The 22827-nt window shown below is 35.0% G+C and overlaps 1 protein-coding gene across 1 annotated transcript; it reads right to left on the bottom strand.

Annotated features, from left to right (window-relative positions):
* Positions 1-1217: 1217 nt before the first annotated feature.
* On the bottom strand, positions 1218-21619 carry LOC103496848 (uncharacterized). Its single transcript, XM_008458858.3, has 14 exons — positions 21149-21619; positions 20211-20930; positions 19130-19330; positions 18699-19010; positions 17165-17286; positions 15798-16901; positions 13925-14066; positions 13655-13814; positions 13326-13489; positions 11799-11884; positions 11529-11628; positions 10416-10477; positions 2292-2451; positions 1218-1784 (listed from the first exon to the last, which is right to left on the bottom strand). The coding sequence occupies exons 1-14, from the start codon at positions 21308-21310 to the stop codon at positions 1611-1613; spliced, it is 3669 nt and encodes a 1222-aa protein (XP_008457080.2). The 5' UTR covers positions 21311-21619; the 3' UTR covers positions 1218-1610.
* Positions 21620-22827: the final 1208 nt, after the last annotated feature.

Genomic DNA, 22827 nt, shown 5'->3' with positions numbered 1-22827 from the left:
AAGGGTAAGAAAATAAAAACGATGCATAAAAATAAAGGGAAGAAATGAATGTGTTGAAGGGTAGAATGAATCGTCCTTTTGGAGAGCTTTGGTATGTTGTTGTAGATTTCGTTGTTAATGAAGATGGGAAACTCATTGGTTGCCATTATTTTCCAAAATTGATGGAGAAAATCACTTAAACGTTGCCCAAACTAGAAAGTGATATTTCCTTTTTTGATGCCTTCAATTGCTATAGCAATTTGTTTTAATGCTGCAAGATTTTGGCTTCAATCAACTTTTTTCGATAAATAAATAATAATTTAGGAATTTCATCTAACTCTTTTCCCCGTAACTTAAGCAGATAATAGCATCCCATGAATTGTTTACTATTTTAAGTTTGATTTTGCAATGGCAAAAGACCAAATAATGTCTTTTACAAAGGCAAAACATTCCCCAACTACATAGACAAGGAGGCCAAATTCACCCCAACAAAAGACAATTAGAAAAATTCCACCAACGAACTGAGACCCTTTCTCTATTCAACAAGCCTAACCCATGCCGCCATATTATGAGAATATTGAAAGTGATGAAATTGAATCTTATGAATGCCATTGATTTCACCAAAGTATATATCTTCTACATCATCTGAATGTACTTATCAAACATCTCCTCTTTTGTCATCTTCGTATTCACAACCAATATAAGGTAATCATCGCCATTATCTTTCGCTTTCATTCTCAGAACTATGTTACATTCATATATATACATGTATATGTATACACACCAAATGTAATTCCATTGCTTAAAACACCAGCTAATAATATATTATGTGATTATTTGGTTCTTGGTTTTCGGATTGTGCTTGTTTCATAAAATCAAAAACATTATAATAAGTGTTTGATGTTTTAATTTATTTTAAAATTATTTCCTTCTTATTTTCATGCTGTGATTTTTATAATTTAAGACTAAACATCTTCATTAACACCGCATGTATCTTTTTCAGAGATTTTTCTAATGCCAATGACCTCTAGATTTTTTACTTAACAGTTCTTGTCGCACTTCATTGTTCCTTGATATGTTTCGACATCTTCTTCTTCCATCTCTCCAGGTCTTCTCTGATAACCCTCGTAAAAGTATTTCCTCACCATTTGATATTCAAACAATAATAAATGAATACATGGGAATAGAGTTCGATTACACTAAAACATGCATACACAAACCACAGACAAATAAGAGGGTTACAATGTCCAAAGAAACTCAATGATACTAAGTAATACATAATATCAACTTTCTTTACAAAGAGAGCACAAGATGACAAGATAGATACATTTTCTAGAACACAAACTAAGAGAAAGCCACACATCTTCTGCACACTTCAAATTTAAAAATAAAATAAAATAAAAATAAAAAAAGAACTACCAAAGTAATAACATTACTACTCATTACAAGAACCAAACTTATGAGTGAATGGCTAGCATAGCATCATCATTGAGAAATCTTGAATGCAACATGATTCTAATTACAAACATTCAAGCATCGTAGAAACGACCCCACCTCGAACCTATCTATCTAATTCAATTTCAAAAACATTTTAAAGATCCCCTGTAGCTTTTGTGGTTTGAAATCTACCGTTAGACTGAGAAAGCATAGTAACTCATTTCATTACCAGTGTTAGAGTAGTGATAGTTGTAATTGAGACATTCCCAAAGTCGAGATAGCCCAAAATCTCCAACCTTAGGGGACTTCAAATGACATAGGTGCAATTCCTTCATGTTTCTATCAAATCTCTTCTTTATGACAAGTACCTGTAAGATGACATACAGTTTAACCTCCTTATCAGTTCTCTTTTTAGGATAATAAGAGGAAAAGTTATTATATATTTTCAAGCTACTTATGGGTAATATACATAGTCGTTGTCAATTTCAACCAATACCAACCAAGGCATGTATGGCAAAGAAGTTATAAATGTTTCCACTATTATATTGATAAATGTCTACTAATCTCAAGAATGGGGAATAAGGAGACCAATTGTCATGTCAGGTCAAACACGAGGAGAACAAGAAATGAATTCCAAATGACAAAGAGTGCAAGAAAATAACTTCTCTTTAGTGCATATTTTAATGAATAGCTTTCCATAAAACTACACTACATATTTTATAAGGTACAAGGACGGGAGAATTGAAGCATGGACATACTAGGATATTTTGGACATTTGCCCTAGATTTGAAGTGTGAAGCAAAATTAAAATTAATTGCTCCTTAGTCTTTACCAATCCATGATCGTGATAAGGAATCTCTACTTAAATAATTTACCTGAGCCTTGTTGATCTCAGAAAGTCTCCTCGAAGAAGCTGCATGATCAACTTGAGTATTCCACATGTCACTGGTAAAACAACATCGGAGATCTAGAGCACATTGCAAGATCTGATTAATGATACTGGCCACAAATTGGGTTTCTTCAGATAAGAAACATCTGTACAAGGTTATACATAAGAGATATTAGGAACTCAGTTAACGAAATCAAAAAACTTCTATGCTTCCAGTTCCACTGATTGACAATGAAGAAAAATGAATGAATATGTTTCTAAAATCACTTCTTTTTGCAAAGACGACCTAGAAAGCACATATATTGCTCGAAGATTTGAGGTCAAGTTGAATGTTGCAGACCTCTACGCTTTTGACCAAGTCAAGCACGCCTTAGACACGTGTTCAACGAGCCATTCTTACTTTTATTCTGGACAAATGAACTTCCTAGTCCTTGAGTTTTCCACCACTATACTATTTGGTCTTTAAACTTCAAGTGGCATTTTCTTTCCTTTTCATACTTTTATTAATTTGATAAGAAATAATTGAAAGAATATACCAACTCCTCAATTACGGAAGGATAAAAAAAAGTATTATTTGATTCATTCTCTTTCAAATACCCCAAAAAAGAAGAGATCCAGAAGTGTATCCCCAAAACCTTTGCTTTGCTTTTCAAGGACCACCCACACAGAGCCTCTACCATCTAATCTACAACTAATCTAGGCAAATAGCTGGAAGTCCAACTTCATTCAGCACAAAGCTCCAACCCTGGAAGCAAAGAGACAATGGAGGCTCCGACGGGTGGCAATGTTAACCAAAGAATTTTATTGATGAACTCTTACGCGGAGGAGGAATAATTAATCTATTTTTTAAAAACGGAAACTAACTTCTTAATATACCAAATGCAAAAAGGACTAAAAGAACAAATACGGCATAAACCGAGACAAGAGAGAACATAATAAAATTTCAATGAGCTAGACAAGTCCCTCTGAGCCCGAGCAAAACAAGAAGAAGAAAATACAAAGCAAATTGAAAAAAACTTTCAGCCCCAAATTAGCTAAAATCTTAATCACAAATGGCTTCAAAAAACGAATGGAAAGGAAAACACCAAAAAAAGGTAAACAGCTGAGCTGCTTCAAGCTTGATTGAATAATACAATCGTGTGCCCTGGAAGACTTGCTGAAATCTTCCACCTCACCAGTCACCAGAAAAAACTGCACATGTACTATTGAAAAAGCCCATCAAAGCTCCAATTCTTCGAACAGAATTCTGAAAGGAAGAAAGAAATACAAAGGAAAAGGCCCAAAATGAAATCTCACTTTACAAAAAACCATTATCTTGCTCCAACGATCCTTCCCATACGCCCTGAGAATCACCAGATTCCCATTCAATTTCTAAGATTAAATGTCTGAGGTACCAGACAACATATTTACTTTTGGTGCTCAAGCCAAAACTAACCCACATTTCTCAACAAAGGACTTAAAATGATCTGGAATATCAAATTGAAAAGCTTGTGAGGGAATTCCAGCAGCTTGTTTCTCAAAAATTAAATCTTCCTCAGCCTGAAACAGAACCTTACTGCTCAGACTAAATGGAGAGTTAAAATATGAAACAAGCTTCTTTTTTGATGAGGAGACCGGAGTTTGGCAAGAAGAACCTCTCAAGAACTTTACCTTTGAATTAGGCAGAGAAAAAAACAGTATTTAAAATGTGGAAGGATTATACTTTGAAGAACTGACCTGTTTGAAAAAGAATGGGCTTGAAGACGGGCACAATTTAGTTCTAAAAAGATCAGGAAATAATTAATCTATTAGGGAGTGTGATAGAACACTAAGGTAGTGTCTATTCTTTATTGATATCTCAAAGGAAAAATTACAATATATGAAAGCAAAAGTAGTTCTCCACAATGAACTACAATAATAGTCCTTCCCTAACAAAGAAATACTTCTAATCCAAAACACAGAAAAAAAGAAAAGAAAACATAATAACAAAATAGCAAGAACAAAGAAACTTGATCCTTCTGCTTCTCCTATCTCTCAAGGAGTAAAGGCAGCCCTTTCCTTCACCAAAATCTTCATACTCCTCTCTTCTCTCCCCAACTTCCTATTTATAACCATCTAACGGCCAACATATCTAATTACCATTATACCTCTACCCGATACTAATCTAGGTATCTAACATTACCCGACCCTTCAAAAATACCTTGTCCTCAAGGTGTGCTTACAAATATGGTCACAAAATTAACTCTTTTTTTTATTTATATACCAATCATTCCCAGCGATCTGCTCTAAAATTTTCCCCTCAGCTTCAAAAAATTCTTGACTTCAATAAGACCCAATGAGTTCAGCCCATGGCACATAATAATCTCCCTTCAGCCCACAAAACAACCCAATATTTCTGAATCTTCCTTTTCCCAAACATGTGATCATACTTAACCCTTTGCATATCACCACCAAGTGTTTAATTTTCAAACTTTTCTTCTTCAATGGGTTAGGCCCATAATCAATTAAGCCCATAATAAAAACCAGAATCATTCCGCCGCCTGTTTCATTTTCAGAACCCCCCTCTCTGCACGTTTTTCTTCTCTTTCATTTTTGGGACTCACCACCCACTTCATTTACATAATAATGGGCCTCCACTCCTTTATTTAGAATAAATTGAAGCTTTTAGGATACATTGAAGCCCACTTGAAATAGGAATAACCAAGATTTTAGGGTTTAGTTTTCTTTGCTCTAACCTTCTTTTCTATCACTTTCTACCACGTCATTGACAGCATCACGTGTGCAACTTCTTCCTCTCCATGCAATTCTCCTGTATTCCATATCACTTTCTCAGACAACCGTAAATCACCACTTGCCAGCACGTTCTTTCTCCTTCACGTCCAGACGGTTGCCATCCTCTCCATGCAATTCTCCCGTATTCCATATCACTTTCTCGGACAACCGTAAATCACCACTTGCCAGCGTGTTCTTTCTCCTTCACGTCCAGACAGTTGCCAAACGTCTTCTTTTCCCATCGGAACCAAACAACTTCCAGCCTCTTTATTCTCCATCGCAACCAACCATTTTCTATTTCCTTAAGCAACAACTTTTTCTTCATTCGAGTCTTCGTTTCGGATCTCACCGGTAATTCTCGCCGACCTTCCACGATTGTTTCCTATTTGATTGATAAGGATCATCCACCGACATCTACTTCCCTCACTGATCGAAAACGCAATAACAGCCTTTACTTCAATTCCAACCCATCCTTCCGGTGATTAATAACCATCCAAAGCGCTTCCAACAAAATTGCTTACACTAGACACTGGCAACTCGAACTTGTTTCGATCGCTCTCTTTCTCTTCAAATTTTATTTTGAACTTGTTTCGATCACTCACCTTCTCTTCAATTTCTATTTTCTTCGTTTGTACTTCATTCTCGGTTCCTTTTCTCGGTGTCCTTCCTCCGTCAACTATGCTCTTCATCATCGATATCTGTTGTTGTTTCTTGGCTTAATCCTTTAACTTCTCAATAATCTTCTTGCTCATCTTTGATCCCTCAATTATTTCAAGTATCGATGTTTCACCTTGCTCTACCTTATTCTCACTCATCTTTATTCAACTAAATGAATATTTTGTTTCGCTCGTCGTAGATTTCTCACGAATCATGTCTTCAATATATTTCATTAGCAAATCTTCTTCGATTTCTCTCCTTTTCGCTTCTTCCTTCTCCATCATTTCAACGAACTTTAACAACCACTGTTGGTTTTTGATTTCTCTCCTTCTCATTTCTTCCTTCTCCATCATTTCAACCCACTTTAACAACCGCTATTGGTTTTCCTCGACTTAAATCTCCCTTCGATCAATCTCCTCTGCGAAGGACTTCAAAGATTCTAGGTATCTAACAGAGTGTTCATTTCTAAGGGTCGGGATTGGATGAGTTAGGCATCCTAAGCCCAACCCTTGTTTTGGGTGAGGATTTAAGACGTCTAAGGCTTCCTATATTCTTTCCCATTTATTCATACCCATGAGTTACCTCTTTGTTTTTCCTTTTTATTCTTTCCAGTTTAATTTAGAAAGTCCATCGGCCAACTTCTAGACACCATCACCGGCCAACCTCCGGCCACCACTTCTTCTACTCCACCAGCAAACTTCTGGCCACCAAACCCCGACAAATTTCCGACCACCAATTCCGCGACCACCACCAACCAATCTCTAATCACTACCGACCAACCTTGAACACATTAATAAGACTATATACATAAAATATATTGTTCCATGACGATATATTGTACAAATTGTACTTTTCATGCACTTATCAAATATACACTAGTTTAATTATAGAAAATTCAAATATATAGTGATATATATATAAAATAAACTTCACTTACATGCTTCTTTTTTTAAGAGAAAGCCCTAATTTTGTTTAATAATATTTTCATTTTTTTCGTTGGTCAATTTAATAAGCTCAAATACTTAGTATCATTCAAACTTTATGATTGCTTTTACTCCTCAAATATAATTTTATAAAAAAAAATTATAATATTCCAAAAACTGAATTTAAAATTAAAATACTAGTTTATTCAATTAGAGCTTAGTAAATTACGAAAAAACACCCTATTGTTTTCAAATTAGTTAAAGTGACAAAAGTCTGATATTTTCTTTCAAAACCTAGTAAAATCAACATATCAAATTATTAAACACTAAATCAAATAAAATTATAATTTTAGTTGAATCTCTATTCAGAAAAAATGTTAAAAACAAGTATTTTTCTAAGTTTTTTAGTTTATTTTAAATTTAACTATATATTTCATAAACTCAAGATTTAGAAAATTTGTACTTCATTCTCAGGCTTCCTAAGCCAACACTCCAAACACAGTTTTCTTAAACCCAAACTACCTAAACCTACACTCCAAACACAGTTTTTCTTAAACCCAAGCTACCTAAACCCCAGGCTTAACATTCTCGGGCTTAAGATTCCAAACCTGCGTACCAAACGCCTCCTTACCGTTGAACATACATACATACATACATACGTATATGTATATATATTGTTTACACAGCAAAAATAATAGATTACCCCTAATTAATAAGTTCACTAAAATTCCCCATGAGTTGGTTCCTTTCTTAGCGGCCAGAGGAATTGAACTAATTTAAGGAAGAAGTAGGCAAGATGAAGATTCTATCATGGAATACTAGAGGGATAATGTTTTGTAAATTTAAGGACGTGATGCTGGAAAATTTAAGGAAAAACATTATTAGTTTTTGAATGGTGTTCTCGACAAAAGATTAATTGGGAGAAATCATCCATCTGTGGTATTAATATTGAGGACAGCAAGATTCTTTCAACAGCTAATAATTTGAATTGCAAAGTGAAAAGCCTTCCGTTAATTTATCTTGATCTTCCTTTGGGTGGATACCCAAAGAGCTCTCTGTTCTGACAGCCTATTTTTTATAAAGTCCAAGGAAAGCTGGAAAAATGTAGAAGAAAGAGTTCTAAGCTCTTTGGAAAGAATTATGAGGAGGTTCTTTTGGAAAGGAAACAAGGGAGGAAAGTTGGATCACTTAACAAAATGGAATGATGTCACTAAATTTCATCAGGAGGGAGGCCTCGGTTTGGGCAAGCTGAAGCACTAGAATTCGGCATTTTTGTCTAAGTGGGGCTGGCACTTTTTGGTTGAACAAAATTCACTATGGTGTCAGGTGATTAGAAGCATCCACGGAAGCAGCACATTTAGCTGGCATATAAGTGGAAAAGAAACTTTGAGCCTTAGAAACCTTGGATTAGCTTTTCCAGACAACGGTGCAAAAATAGATGCACTGGCACTCTTCAATTTAGGTGATGGCAGCAGAATCTTTTTGGTAACACCCTTGGATGGAAAGAATTTCCCTGGAGTGTAAATTTCCAAGACTATGTAGGGTTGCACTCAATCCAATGGCTCAGTTTCAAATCATTGGGACTATTCCATCAGCTCTTGGTCCATTATTTTTTGAAGACTGCCTAACGATGAAGAAATCTTAGACTTCCAGTCCTTATTAAGCCAGCCACCGATCTGGATAGAAGGTTTTGGTCCCATGAAACAAATGGCTCCTTCTTGGTAAAATCCTTGGTTAACACCTATCTACATCTTCACCTATGGAGATCTCTCAGCAAAAAGTCTTTGTCAGTCAACAGTCCAAAGAGAGTAAACATCTCCTCATAGATTATGTTGTTTGGTAACCCAAACTGTGTATCAGTCCTTCACAGAAAACTTCAATATTTGTTGGGTCTTTGAAAAAGATTTTAAGAAGAATGTGGTCCAAATCATTGCTGGTCCAGCCTTGAAGAAGAAGACAGCTTCCTTGTTGTGGGTTAATGCAGTTCAAAGCATTATTAGTTGAAGTTTGGTTTGAAAGAAATCATAGGGTTTTCATGACAAGCCTTCGACGTGTATGGACCGTGTTGAATCTGCTCGCCTGTGAATGCAATATCGTGGTGTTCCTTATCCAAAGTTTTTTCAGGATTACTCTCTGCAGGAGATTTTGCTGAATTGGCCAGCCTTCATAGCCCACTTTGAAGTCTAGGACACCATGATATTTTAATAGCCTTCTGCTTCCACCGGAACCTAGCAAAAATGAGGACTGCTTTTCTAATGTATCTATGATCTTATTTTGTTTTATGTTTTGTATGGGCCGACTACTTTATCTTGGCTTTGTATTGGCTACTATCAGCCTAGAGAAAGGATAACTTCCTTTTCCACACTATGGATATGATGAGGGCGCTAAGAGGATGTCAACCTAGTTGATACGCCCGAGTGCGCCTGCTGATCAACTCTCTCTTTCTTTGCCCATTGTATAACTTTCTTGTACTATGAATTTTTTTCTCTCTATTTTTGAACATTAATGATATTAAGACTTGTTTACTCTTAAAGAAAAAATAAGTTCACTAAATTTAGTTAACAGAAATTCATAATTAAACACATTAAAGAAAAACCCAAATTAAGCAAACAAAAGTTCCAAAGAACAAGGAAGAACGAACCCACTTCTCACATCTATAAATCTGAAAACAGGTAGCAATGTCTTATTTTCTTCCGTCAGATCTGAGAAGGGGCTAGGTCCCTTGCACGTGAGGGAAAGCAAGGACATGGTGCAGTAGTGCTAAAAGACATGGCTCAAAGTTTCCAAGCACAAGATTACATAATACCCAGCCTTCAGTGCAAGCTCATCTGGAAAGAGAGGTACCTAAAAAGGCCACTTTTCTAGGGCTTTGGCTCTTGAAGCATTAAAACAGGGAACTAATTGCAGAGAAAAATCCCTAAAATGTTCCTTCAGTCCAGTTGGTGCTCCATGCCCACAAAATTCAAGGGGAGAAAGGATGCTTCCCATCTCTCTCTCCACTGAAATTAGAGCCCCATTCATTGCGCTCCTTAATGATATCTTGCATCACTGGGCATTTCTTCCAAAAGACACCCCTCTCACTAATTTGACAAAAAGTTTCTTTGAATTTCCCCATCATCTTGCAAAAGAATTTACATTGCTTCATCAGCCTAGGGGCGACCTTTTGAAGGATGGCAGAAGCATTGTGGCTAAACATCGTTGAGGGTACTCTAATGTAACTTTGGTTGAAAGACATCACAGGAAGTTCTAGAGCATTAATAGAGCTTTTCCTGATTGGTGTGTCTGCATGGTTATCTGATTCTCTTTCATCTTTACTTTGTAGGGTTCAACAAACCATTTTTTCTTTTTTCTTACAAATCCAAACTTAATTTGAGCTTGTACAACCTTATCCTCACCTGAGTCCCCTCTTTTGAATATCCAACAAAACTAGTCTCTTCTTATGAAGAAAAAAAATGCAGTTAATTCTTAAAGAACAGAAAGTTAAGCATACAAAGGAACTCTTAGAAGAGAGGGTATGAGCTATTTAAAAGAGGGTCAATGTACGATATAGTTGTGTTAAGTAAATGCTAACAGATCCAAATCATCCTTTCAAACGGTCCTCTTTCCCCTTTGGCTTCTTTAAGCACGATTTATGAGATTGATTTCTCAACTACAGTCTATAGAAAGAGAAACCTATTCCCCGAGCAACTTTCTTCTCCTCTTTCTCGTTCAAGATCCTCAAACACCGTTCTAACTATCCAGTTCCCAAAGATACTTTGAACTTTAAGATAGAATCTTACGTGTGTAGTGCATCAGTTAGATATGCCATATGCATCGACTCCAGGTCCATCATATCTTTTGCCTACATAAAACAGAAGCATATCGTATAAGGAAAGAACCAAAACATTTAAATGCATAAACGAAGATGCAAATCAATAGTACCCATTCCTTGATCATGAATGATAAATGAAAGCACAGATCAATACATCTCTCCCATATTAATTAATATGGAAACTTCTTGGTAAAATGTGTTCCAGATTTCTTGATATAAAGAACAATGATATCTAGATTCTAGGATGAGATGCATTGGATGGTCAAGTAATAAGATGTCTTAAAACACGGAGAAATTAAGATGAAAAAAGTTTAATCAATGTCAAGCACGATTCTATAAAACAATATCAGGTCACAATATAAGCGTTGAAATTTGAGAAGTTTGATCCAATAAATCTTTTTTCTAAACCAATAAATGAGGATAGCAATTATTAGAATCCCTGTAGTAATTAAGCAAGATAAGCCCTATTTCAAACCTACTTTAAGTTTTTAAATATAGCAACTTGTTTTACAGGACAACTAATTAAAAAGATGATATTGGGAACAAAAAATGGTAAACTGGAAACAATATTTTGTTGTTTGCGTGTAAAGAAAATTTACCATGTACTATAACAACCACTAACTACTGAAAAAAATTATCATAATTATAGAATAACACTCCTTAAATCATAAATCTAATAACTACTTTTATAAACCACCAAACGATAATTTTAAACATGGTTTTAGAAACAAAAGCAAAGAGTCACTTTTCACAATAATCCCAAACATGCATCCAAAAAAGTTCAAATACCTCCTCATCACTTTAGTTCTATTTCTGTATAGATTCAATGATGTTTAAGTAAACAATAAATACGAGAAAGTTAAAATTTTGGACAGAAGATGGATAAAGAAAATGTGAAGTCTTGGAAATAAGATGAGAAGAGAGGGGGTACTACTCTTTTGGTCCTACAAAAAAATATAGGAGATGTCCTTCAAAGAAAAATAAACAACCTAGAACAACTCAATAACCAATCCTGAAGAATAAGAAAAAGTGCCATAAAATAATATTTTATGTATATACGAGATAAAGCATTGACACTCACCTTAAGTTGAAGAGATTGAAGAAATCTACACCCTGATAGATGTGCTAATTGAGACTCCACATAATGCTGTAATACACACACAAAATGGTTGACTTCATGCCTGATAATGAAAGAATGAAAGGACAAAAATTGTCAGAAGGCAGAAGTACACATGATAACCACAAAAAAAAAAAAAATTAAAATTTAGGTCTGGATGCATGTTAAGAGTAAGAGAATGGCAGCATTATGAGCAAAATAAAGAAAGAGAAAATTGCAATAAATCAGGAGCACCTAGTCTTCACCAAAATATTGAAGTGTTTGATTTCCTGATTAATAAGTTTGGAATGGCGATTCCGACGGACCAAGAGAACCATGTCCTGACAATCAAAATTTGAAGCAAAAGGCATAAGTTCCATTCATATCCAAGAATTTTAAGACCAATTCAACTTCAATTAATGATTCATGCCTGCTAAACAAATATCATTCCCTTGGAACGTTCTCTTATCTCCACAACTACTAATGAAAATAAAACCTGATTCTTTTTAACCAGAAACAACGAAAAAGAAAAGGAAGAAGAAAAATTATAAGTATCAAACGCAACTGTAAAGAAATTCTAATTATCCAAAGAACTTAATAAACAAAAAGCCAAATCCAAAATCCACGACTGGAAAATTTGGAGCAATTGCAAAAAAAATGAAGAACTATAAATGAGGCCCCCATCAAACACTGAAAATCCCAATAGCTGCTTCAGAACTCCCAAATAAAACCAAGTACCAACCAGAACCAAGTCACAAAAACTTCTGAAACCAAAAACAGAAAGCTACAGAATCACAAAAGATTTTAAAACCAAAAAGCAATAGGATGCAACAAAAACAGAAAGCTACACAATACCGAAAAGAATGATTCTATCAAACTCTCATACTTCAAGTCATTTCTGCACATAACACCTCAAAAAACTCTGCAACTTCGCAAGAACAAATAACCCAATCAAAAAAGCTTTGGAATCTCCTTTACAAGTCAACCAAATATCTCAGAGAAGCCAAAACAAAACTTTGCAAAAATAAACAAAGATGGACCTTCTATTAGAGCCAAATGAGGACTTCACAAAAACTGAAGACCACAGTCATCTAAGAAGGCTGAAACACCCCCTCCCCCCCCCCCCCCCCCCCAAAAAAAATGAAAGAAAAAAAGAAGAAGATGAAAGAAACCAAACCAAACCAAACTGCCTTTGAAACTTGAGAGAAGAACCAAACATTGACACCTCAAGTATGACAAAACAAAATCTTCAGTTGAAATATCCATCTAAAAGTTCTAGAGGAGGGACAAGGTTGTCATCCATGTAACTTTGTCGGAGTCAATCCTAGGTGATGAAAAAGGTCCAGAATAAGACAAGAAAACATAATACAGCATACACCTAAAAACTCGATCAAAGAGGTTGAGGAAAGCAATAGCTTAAGGAAGAATAATTTGATTCAGAATTAAATTGAACAAGATCCATTTAAAAGTACAAACCTTTCTTTTTTCATAAAAATTATAACGTATTCAAAATATTATTTTTGTATCGCTGCTCTAAACCTTATCTGATTTGCACTCATCCAAAAGCCCCACTGTCTGCATTATAGTCAACAGTTCAATTTCTTTTGTCTAATGTCTCTTGAGTTACCACCAAACTTCTTCACGATTCTGTTGCATATTTGTACTGACCATGCTTTATGGATTATTGATTGTTCGCTATTTCAAACAATTATATTGACACGAATTATGTTGCTTCAATCAACCAAACCCTTTGACTTATCAAATTAAAGGACATATCACAACCTTCAATAAGGACCAAACTTTGGTCAGAGAGAAACCAGCAAGCTTCACTTTAACATGAAAACTGAAAATCTCAGCATATATTTTCAGTGCAGCAGGCGTCAAAATGATATTGATGGGCCACTCTACTTGGTATCCTAAACCTAGAAACTCAAATGAATCGATCCCTGCAATTGACAAAAGATCCCAAGGTTCAAATTAGAACTAGAAAAGATCAAAAGCAAATACAGATTAATTTAAACCATCAGGTCACAAAATATAAAGTTTGACCAAATGAGGGCTGTGAAACAGAAATAAAAAGGTGGTATAATTGGAGTGAGTAAATAATATACCAATGGTTGCTTTGGAAAGCGGTAGAGTGCACTGTTCTTTGATGTACACAAATAATCTATCCTTGTTGTGGTCATGTTCACACGATGACTTTTGAACAGACAATTCAAGATAACTATGAATATCTTGAAGCTTACTATCTGCCTCTATGACACACCACTTCTGTGCTTTCAAGGAGTAGCAATAAAGGAAACCACAAAGGAATTTCATCAGCATTTTCAGCTCAGAAAAGATAACAAATTGAAAAAGTAACTCAGTATGCATTATAATACATGATTCCACAGAGATGTGATAAACGAATCTGCCCAATCCGCCATTTCCATAAAGTGGTACCGCCGTAATGCAAGAAGATGCCCTCGCAAATCAAATCCTTCATCTAGTAATTTTACAGTTAACTTGCTGACATAGGTATATCTGGAAGTGGTAAAGGAATAACTACTACCCATTACGGAAGATGGATCCTTTTAGAATTCCAACTCGATGGTGAAACTAGAAACACTCAAAATCAGGACAAGTAGAAAGCAGCCTGCACTAATTGACCTTAAAGGTTGGAGATCTTGGAGAATCACAGTTTTTTCTTAAATAATTGCTCAAGATGGAAAGCTTCCTTCAAGTGAAAAGATAACTCTGGCCTTAAGTTGGACTAAGAACTAGCTAGGAAGATTGTTTAATTCTATTGATCTTCGAAATAAGCATATAGCATAACAACGCCAACAAAGGAGATGCCAAGCACAAGAGAAAAGATTGTTTAAGAGGCACTTAGTACTCACATAAATCTTATTTGGCAGGGAATCTGAAAACAAAAACTTAAAAACAAGGGATTCAATAACAACAAAGTTGTATAAAATGTTTTCAAATGTGTACTTGGTACTGGGTGGTACCAGATTCAAAAATTGGTTTCTAATTCAAAGTAATAGCTCAAAGGACATCATTTGTTTCTCTGCTATTGCTGCAACCTTATGGACAATTTGAATGGAGAGAAACAACAAATTTTCAAGGACAAGACTTCAAGCTTTTGGAACCACTGGGAAAATATTTGTAACTTAATAGGCATCTGGTCAACTAGATGCTCCCTCTTCAAAAACTATTCTCACAGCACAATTTCTCTCAATTTCAATGCTTTCTTTCACTAATTTGATACCTTAGGCTGCCCATCAGCCTGTTGTAACTTCTTTTATTAATGAATATCTGTTATGGTTTGCTTTATGCTACCATAACAAAAGTATCTTTCTCAAAAAAAAATTTAAACAATCGTTTTAGATGAGTTTGATATTGTATCTGTAAACCATTAAACTAGTGTAGCTAATACACTAAATATTAGGCTGACAATAAACTATTATCAATTGATTTATGGACATGTGTTATATTAAATGCTTTGTACAATTATTATTTTATAATATTTATTTCTAATACATCACCTAACACATATCCTAAATTTTTTTAAAAACTTGAGTTTAGAACATGGAATATTGAATTTCTAAGGTTTGTTTCAAACATAGCAAAATGAATCAAAATATAGCAAAATTTTAGAATCTATCAATATGAATATCTACCAATGATAGATTATAAAATTTTGCTTTATGTGTAAACATTTTCAGCAATTTTGCCATTTGCGATAATCCCTGTTTCTAATGGTTTTTATATTTATTTAATATGATTCCCCATTTTAAAATTCAAAATCTGAATACACTGAAAGCAACGAATTGTTTTCAGAATTTGAACTCTATGGATCATGGAATCCGAAAATTGTTTTATGAAACAGGATCTCCCAATATGCATATTTTCTGGACTCAAATAGAATCCTAATTCCCAACCAAACAAGCCTTTAATTGTAAATGGAAAAGGAAAATTCCATAGAAGCAAACAACAGGATAATCAGTACCATACAGTAACTATGAACACAAAATTACTTGTAAGGGCAAAGTCCATGTGCAATGAAACTACAGCAATATCAATCCCTGAACCTCCAGCTTATAGGAAAAAACTGGCAAAATATAATGAGTTGCAAATGCATTCTGAAAGTATACGTGTGTGTGTGTGTGTGTGTGTGAGTATGTATATCACAATTTAAAGAGATAGGGTAAAAGACACAATAAACAACCAGATATAACCAGGCATATGTCCTACATATTTGCAAAAGGATACTGAAGCATTATTTCTTGCACTAAGCATTTGTGAATAACGAAATCAAGTGGCAACTCAAACAATCCTGAACGAGATAACCTCTGCTCTTCAGCACTCTTATCAACAGTTCTTTTGCTTGCAGTACAAAGTGTAGTTTCCCAGCTCCTTCCACCAGAAACATTTGTGGAAATATTTTCTCTGTCATTGTAAGATATGGTATTGTCTACAAAAATATCCTCTCCAGATCCTCGTTCATTAGAGTCACTGCTTTTACTATCTGTAGCAGGACTTTGAGCGTTCCCGCCACTTAATGGTTCTGCTCCAGAACTAGGGAGTATTTTTTCTGCACGTACCCTACATGGATCCTCTACAACAGAAAAATCAAAGAAAGGGAAGGATTGACCTAAAGCACTGGCATGTCTCTGATCAGGCTTCCTCGTCACGGGCAGGAAAGCATTTCTGGTAATCATTGGATTCAAACTGAAAAAGTTGCTACAGTAGTTGAGATTCTGCGGTTGTAACATGAATAAATTAGAAGCACATGGAATATTATCAAGTTGATTGTCCGTTGAGGCATCCATTGTAACACTGGTATTGTCAATTCTCTTCCTAGAAAGAGATAATTCTCCAAAATGGGCTCCATAATTTCTTCCATCTTTCCTGATATCAAACTCCAAGGAACGCATATCTGAATAACCAGTGCAAGTGGCATCAGAATTCCACGACCAATTAGCTAAGTCAAAGAACAAAGATGTATCACTTGAATTTAAGGCATTGTTTGGAGATTGCACAACACAGTTTGCATCATCTATTTTTGTAAAAGTCCCATCCAAAACACTTCCTACATGAAATAATCCTTCTCCTTCACTTTGAGAAGGCGTTCTCAAAGAATTAGTATTCAAAGTCTTCTTGGAGAAGCTTAAAGAAGAAAAATGGTCTTTTAGCACACCCGTATTATCATGAGGCTCAATCCTTTGATGAAACTCAATTTGATCTTCACAGCTAATTGAGGATTGGCATCTAGGCGAGTCATACATGTCAACAGCCGAATCACACATGTCCACTTCCACGTCAGTGGCATCCAATGAACTACTAGAGTCGTCATGATTTGTCTTGTCTTGTAACCTGAATCAGATCAATAAAAACTCAATGAATGAAAACTGTCAAGGAATTAGCCAACAAAAGTTTGAATAAGATTTATAAAATAAGAGAAACAATGAACAGAGATGATTATGCAACAGCCTCACAAAGCCCTAAAATTTTGTGGCCAAATATACTTCATGTGTGAACAGCAGAGCAAATGCGTCTACACACTAGGGCTTGTGTACTTTTACCATGCAATGGAAACATGCACTCTTAGAGAAGGAACCAACAATATAAGATATTACATAATTGAGCTCCTTTTGTCCGGTTCTGGAACAACTATGCTACTCTCTGACTCAATTGACAAAGGTGCGCTTATGCCTCCAACATGACCAAGGATCATAGATACTGCATCATCTGGAGCCACCTGTTAAAGGACAATATTCACAAGACTGATATTAATAACACAACCAGCAGCAAAGTTGAAGAACTGCAAAATATATGACATATTAATAGGAAGACCAATGAAGAAATTGATCGTAGGTTAGACATTTTGGAGCTTGCCTCTATCATCATGTTCCACAATCTACGTTAACAGCTCTATGAATAATTCTCGGGGTAATAAGGCAGGGTAAAGACAAACATAAATACACAAGCCCTTATGAAAACAATACCATGAACTACCTACCGGCTACAGCTGATCCAACAAAAACCATTTTCCATCAATTCAAAATTTATAAATTTAGACAATTGTTTTCAATAATTAGGGCATCAGGAGTTCAATTCTTGCATCAGTATGCTCATTACCCACCCCTCATTAATCCTCCAAGACGTTTCACCCTTCCCAAGAGTCTAAGACTACCTAAGACAGCAAGAATTTTAAGTTATTGAGTACTTGTTGAAGTATTTGTAAAATATTAAATTTACCATAACCAATGAGTTCACATTTATTGGGTTAATGGATGATTTAACAAGGTATCAGAGTCTAGGTCGTGCGTTCGAACTCCCACATCATCATTTCCTCCCCATTCAACTTTAACATTCACTTGATGAACCTTCTACAAGATAAAAAAAGATTAAATTTGCCGCAACTCCATCAACTTAAATTTTTTAATTGATCAGTGATTTAATAGTTCTTAATATGAGAATTTGAATGAAGTTAATTCCAAACATCCCAAGCCCTTTCCATCAAGCTACCAGGGTAAATTTTGTTTGCATTTCTCATAACACAATGCAGAACATGACCAAGAACCCTTATTGCAGCACCAGCAACTACTTCTCACAGAGGAACCTAGAAACGGGATGCAGGACTATTGCCAATTGTGGCTCTGGCTTTAACATAAACTATGTTGATACTCACAATTATGGCTCTGGTTTAGAACTATGATCAGCTTTGCGATGAGGCACAACCAGTCCATTAAAGGGCACTTAAAGCATGAATTCAAAATTTTAAAATTAGGTAGGAAGCCCAGATTTAAGAAACACCAATAGTTGGAGTGCACGTTTAAAAAGCCCACATTTAGGAAAACTAAAGCAATTTGTGAGTTGTGAGTTTTGAGGAAGTAGAATTGGGGTACTATTGAAACCGATGGGTTTGTCCAATAAACACCAGGCTTGACCGACCCATGGGATTAACATAGGTTTGGCATCTTGTACCAAACTAGCCAAAGGCAAAACTCTCGTTCGAAACACCTCCTCAATGTTATGGAGGAAGGACTGCATTAATCCAGAGTTATAAAAACCAGACTATAAGTGCATAATGTTGTATCATGAAAAACAGAGAGCTATTTGCATCTGCATATTTCTTATTCAGGATGCATATTGTAGCATTCAGATTACCTGCTCATATCTGAACTCTATCTTAGTCAAAAAGTTATCGAGCTTTGTCTGCATCATTTCATAGTAAATATTCCTTGCAGAAACCCTGGCCTCCACATCTTCTTTGCTGAAAGAGATTACAGATTCATAGCTCGCATGATAGCTAGAAAAGCCAGTCCAACAAGGAAGAAAATCATCATAAGTACATTCTGAAGTGGCAACAGAAGTACCCAATTCAAGTAGTTTCACTAATACTTGAAGCTGCTGGCCAGCTCTGAGAAGAGGAAGCAATAATTCCTTCATAAAACAAGGAATAGAAACTCCTTCTTTCTCCTACAGGAAATGGTCCAGAACAATGAATGTCAAACTCTAACCAAGGAAACCACAAAAGAGGACGAAATAAAACTGCAAACTGCTTTTAAATTTACAAAAAACAACAGTAATAAGACTACCCTTGTACATGCTAGTGGGAAACTGGTGATTCCAGCAGTATTGAGATTAGGTGTTTTAACGTCAACATATTCAACTATGAACTCTGCATAAGGGTCGACAACTTCAGCTTTGTATATCCATGATCTAATAAAAGCACAATATGGTTCACATGAGCGGAGGAACAGAAACTTGAGTACAGTACAGTGTGCAGGATCAGCAACCTAGAGAAAATGGGACAAAAATATGTTCATTATAAGAGCCATAAAAAGATATTTTATGGTATAAAAGAGCAAAGTTGTAAGGGAAGTAATAAGAAATTCAGTTGCACTCAAATGCATTTACTAAAGCGGCCTCAAATTTTATGAATGCCTTGAGTTGGTATCAATAGAAACGAGGCAGAATGTCCCATAAATATGATGACTTATACAATGAATTCCTCAAGATAAAGAGAGATTAAAATCCAATTCCAAGTATTCAAGGCATAAATTCAAGCATCTTCACCATTTCATTAAGTCAGATACCAATCAACAGCTCATCTGCATTGCCTAAATACCAAGCCAAGAAGCCCAAGGTTCAAAAAACAGACTTGCTAAACCAAAGCATGTGAAAGGTAATATGTCAATAACTTCTAAAGGTCATCAACCAATATTCTGCAAAGCACAAACAACTATAAGAAGGCAAACAACTCCTTTTTGCAGTCATTCATATTAACCTGTTAGAAACAACCAACCACGTGATAAATCTAATCTTGGTTGGCTGCAGTCAATTTCAGACAACAAAAACAGCCTCCCCCACCGCAACCCCAGTCTTTCTCATCATAGTACACACAAATACTGTTAAAGGATTTGTTTTTTTCTAGCACCTCCAGCATCAACTCACTTTGTTTCGAAGGGATTGCTGACAGAACTGGACAAACAAGAAGCCAGGATAACCTTTTGATTCTTGCTCTTTTTTCAGGTATCTCCTAATACGAAAATTATTCTAAACCTTCAAGTGACTTAATAGGCACCAGAGGAAATAGTCATGTATAATAAATTTTTAGGATTCAATAAGAAAAGTAAATTACAAACCAGACAAAGGATATTTTTTGGTTTAGCTCACCTGTAGTTGAGTGTATAGATATGTAAGCAAGTCTCCACCCCTATGAAAATTACAAAATTCAGACGTTGCTTTACAAATTAGGTCTTGAAATGGTAACAATGAGAAACAATTGGCTATATTGTGCAAGTTGCATATATTTCCAAGTACTTCAATCTGAATTCTCAATTCCCTTGTATGAAGGTACATCTCCAACAATGTTACTTCAGAATGCACCACGCTCATAAGACATCCTTCCACTGATGATTCAAGAAAAGGCGCATCAGGCTCTTTTGACGTTCTTCTCAAGCCTACAGAAGCATGCAACGAATCTAGTGCGCATGTGTATCCTTCTAAAATCTTTTTCAGAGCAACTGCAAATGCCTGATTAACAAGACTCTTTTGGGAGCGTTGTCTCTCTATCACTTTACTGTCGTCGTTACTTTTGCATTGTTCAAGCTTAGATTGATAACTCATTTGATTAAATGTTTCGTCTATACCCATTTCAGTAAAGTGGTCTACAAATTTATGAAGCAGGAAAACTAAAAAACCAACACAGCCAATGGACCTGAGTATTTTTCCCAAAACATGCGTACTTGAAGAACGATTCCATAAAGATGGAATTTGATGGAATGTCCTGTCCGAAGGATCAGAACAAAAAGCAGCAGATACATTTTCCACGCTGATAAGTGCTGATTCCAGCCCTTGTAGTGCGTTCATGGCCAATCTAACCAAGCTCGCCTCCTGAAACATAACGATCGTAATTTCAATCTTCAAAAATCAGTGCATAAGCAATTTGATACTCAAAAGTTGCAATAAGTAACTAAACTAACAGAATGGCAATGCCAAAACTTTAAAATGTAATAAGTATAATAGATAAAAGTGAGAAGATCAAGCAGGTTGTAATTCCAAAAAAAAAAAAATAGAGGATGAAGGTACAGAAAGGGGACGAGAAAACTTACAGAGACTGAAGATAAGGAGATGGCAGCACTACGACGGGAAGGGAGCTGAGTTTGTTGGGTTTGTGAAGGGATGGACTCCCAAGTTTTAGGAGGAAGCCACGGACCTTCCATCTTCAAACTCTCAAACAGAGATTGGAAATTCAAATTGGTATCTACCGCCATAGTCCCTACTTCAATGCTAAAATTCTAACATCAGCAGAAGAATTCTTCTCTTTCCGACTCGATGTACGATGGTTTCAGAAACGCCTCAGAATTGCTTCTTCAGAATGAAGGCAAGCCAATGAGTAGAACCCATCCATCGCAGAAGTCACCTTTTCTTCAAACCTACACTTTGGCACCTACTCCAACTTACTTTCACGGAGGAATGGAAGAATTTAAAGGATGAATATAAATTTCAAACAGAAAAATGGGGCTCTAAAATTCGGAGATCAAAGGAGAGAAGGCGGGAGGCGCGAGGAGAGAGGTTTCTTTGGAAATGGGACAGTCGACGTCAGTGGTGGGAGAAGGGTAAAATAGTCATTTCCATTTTTAAAGTCGTATTAGTCCATTAAAATTCTTAATAGGATTTTTTTTTTTATAATGCATTTTAAAAAAGTAATGTCAAAAATAGGGTGGGAGGCAAAGTATTGACAAAAATAGAGTGATTTTGTGGAAGTCGTGTATTCGTACACGACTTTGCTAGGAAATCGTAGACGGGTCCACACGTATTAAATATATATTTATATATTTATTATTTAATACGTGGGCCCCACAAGTTATTTATTTTTAAATTTAAGTATATTATATATTTATATATTTATGTAACATTTAATATATATATATATATATATATATATATATATATATATATATTATTTTGGGTTTTTAATAAATGCATTAAACTTCTTAAAACAAAATTAAACAAACTTAATCTTTTGTATTTCTATTCTACCAAATTTCGTTATTCGGATTAAGCTAAGTAGATAAAAGATGAAAAATAAGTAAAAACGAGCTTAAAAAATTAAGACAATAGTATTCTATATATACATCAAATTTATATAAATAAAATCCAACAAAATTTGGGAATATTTTTTTTAATAATACATCTATTTTTGTCAATAGTTTGCCTTGTACCCTATTTTTTATATTATTTTTTAAAAATGCATTATTAAAAAAAATATTCCCAAATTTTTTTACTTATTTTTCATATTTTATCTGCTTAGCTTAGTCCAAATAACGAAATTTGGTAGAATAGAAATCCAAAAGATTGAGTTTGTTTAATTTTGTTTTAAGAAGTTTAATCCATTTATTAAAAATCCAAAATATAATATATATATATATATATATATATATATATATATATATATATATATATATATATATTAAATGTTACATAAATATATAAATATATAATATATTTAAATTTAAAAATAAATAACTTGTGGGGCCCACGTATTAAATAATAAATATATAAACATATATTTAATACGTGTGGGACCCACGCATTAAATACTAAAGAATGCATTGAAGTCGTGGACCCCGTCTACGATTTCCTAGCAAAGTCGTGTACGGGGTACACGACTTCCACAAAATCACTCTATTTTTGTCAATACTTTGCCTCTCACCCTATTTTTGACATTACTTTTTTAAAATGCATTATTAAAAAAAATCTTCTTAATACACCCCATTTTCTATGTTTT

Source organism: Cucumis melo, chromosome 6, assembly GCF_025177605.1.
Source record: "Cucumis melo cultivar AY chromosome 6, USDA_Cmelo_AY_1.0, whole genome shotgun sequence".
Taxonomy (NCBI): Eukaryota; Viridiplantae; Streptophyta; class Magnoliopsida; order Cucurbitales; family Cucurbitaceae; genus Cucumis; species Cucumis melo.
The sequence above is the reverse complement of the archived record's forward strand: the minus strand, read 5'-3'. Positions and strand labels throughout refer to the sequence as shown.

What these genes read in the sequence shown, in the direction of transcription:
- LOC103496848 (XM_008458858.3), bottom strand. Translation starts at nt 21,310, where the DNA reads ATGGCGGTAGATACCAATTTGAATTTCCAATCTCTGTTTGAGAGTTTG. An exon ending in ATCTATACACTCAACTACAG is followed by an intron (nt 19,331 to 20,210) that starts GTGAGCTAAACC and finishes CATTTTCTCTAG; the next exon opens with GTTGCTGATCCTGCACACTG. An exon ending in AAGTTTGGTCCTTATTGAAG is followed by an intron (nt 11,885 to 13,325) that starts GTTGTGATATGT and finishes TTTGATTGTCAG; the next exon opens with GACATGGTTCTCTTGGTCCG.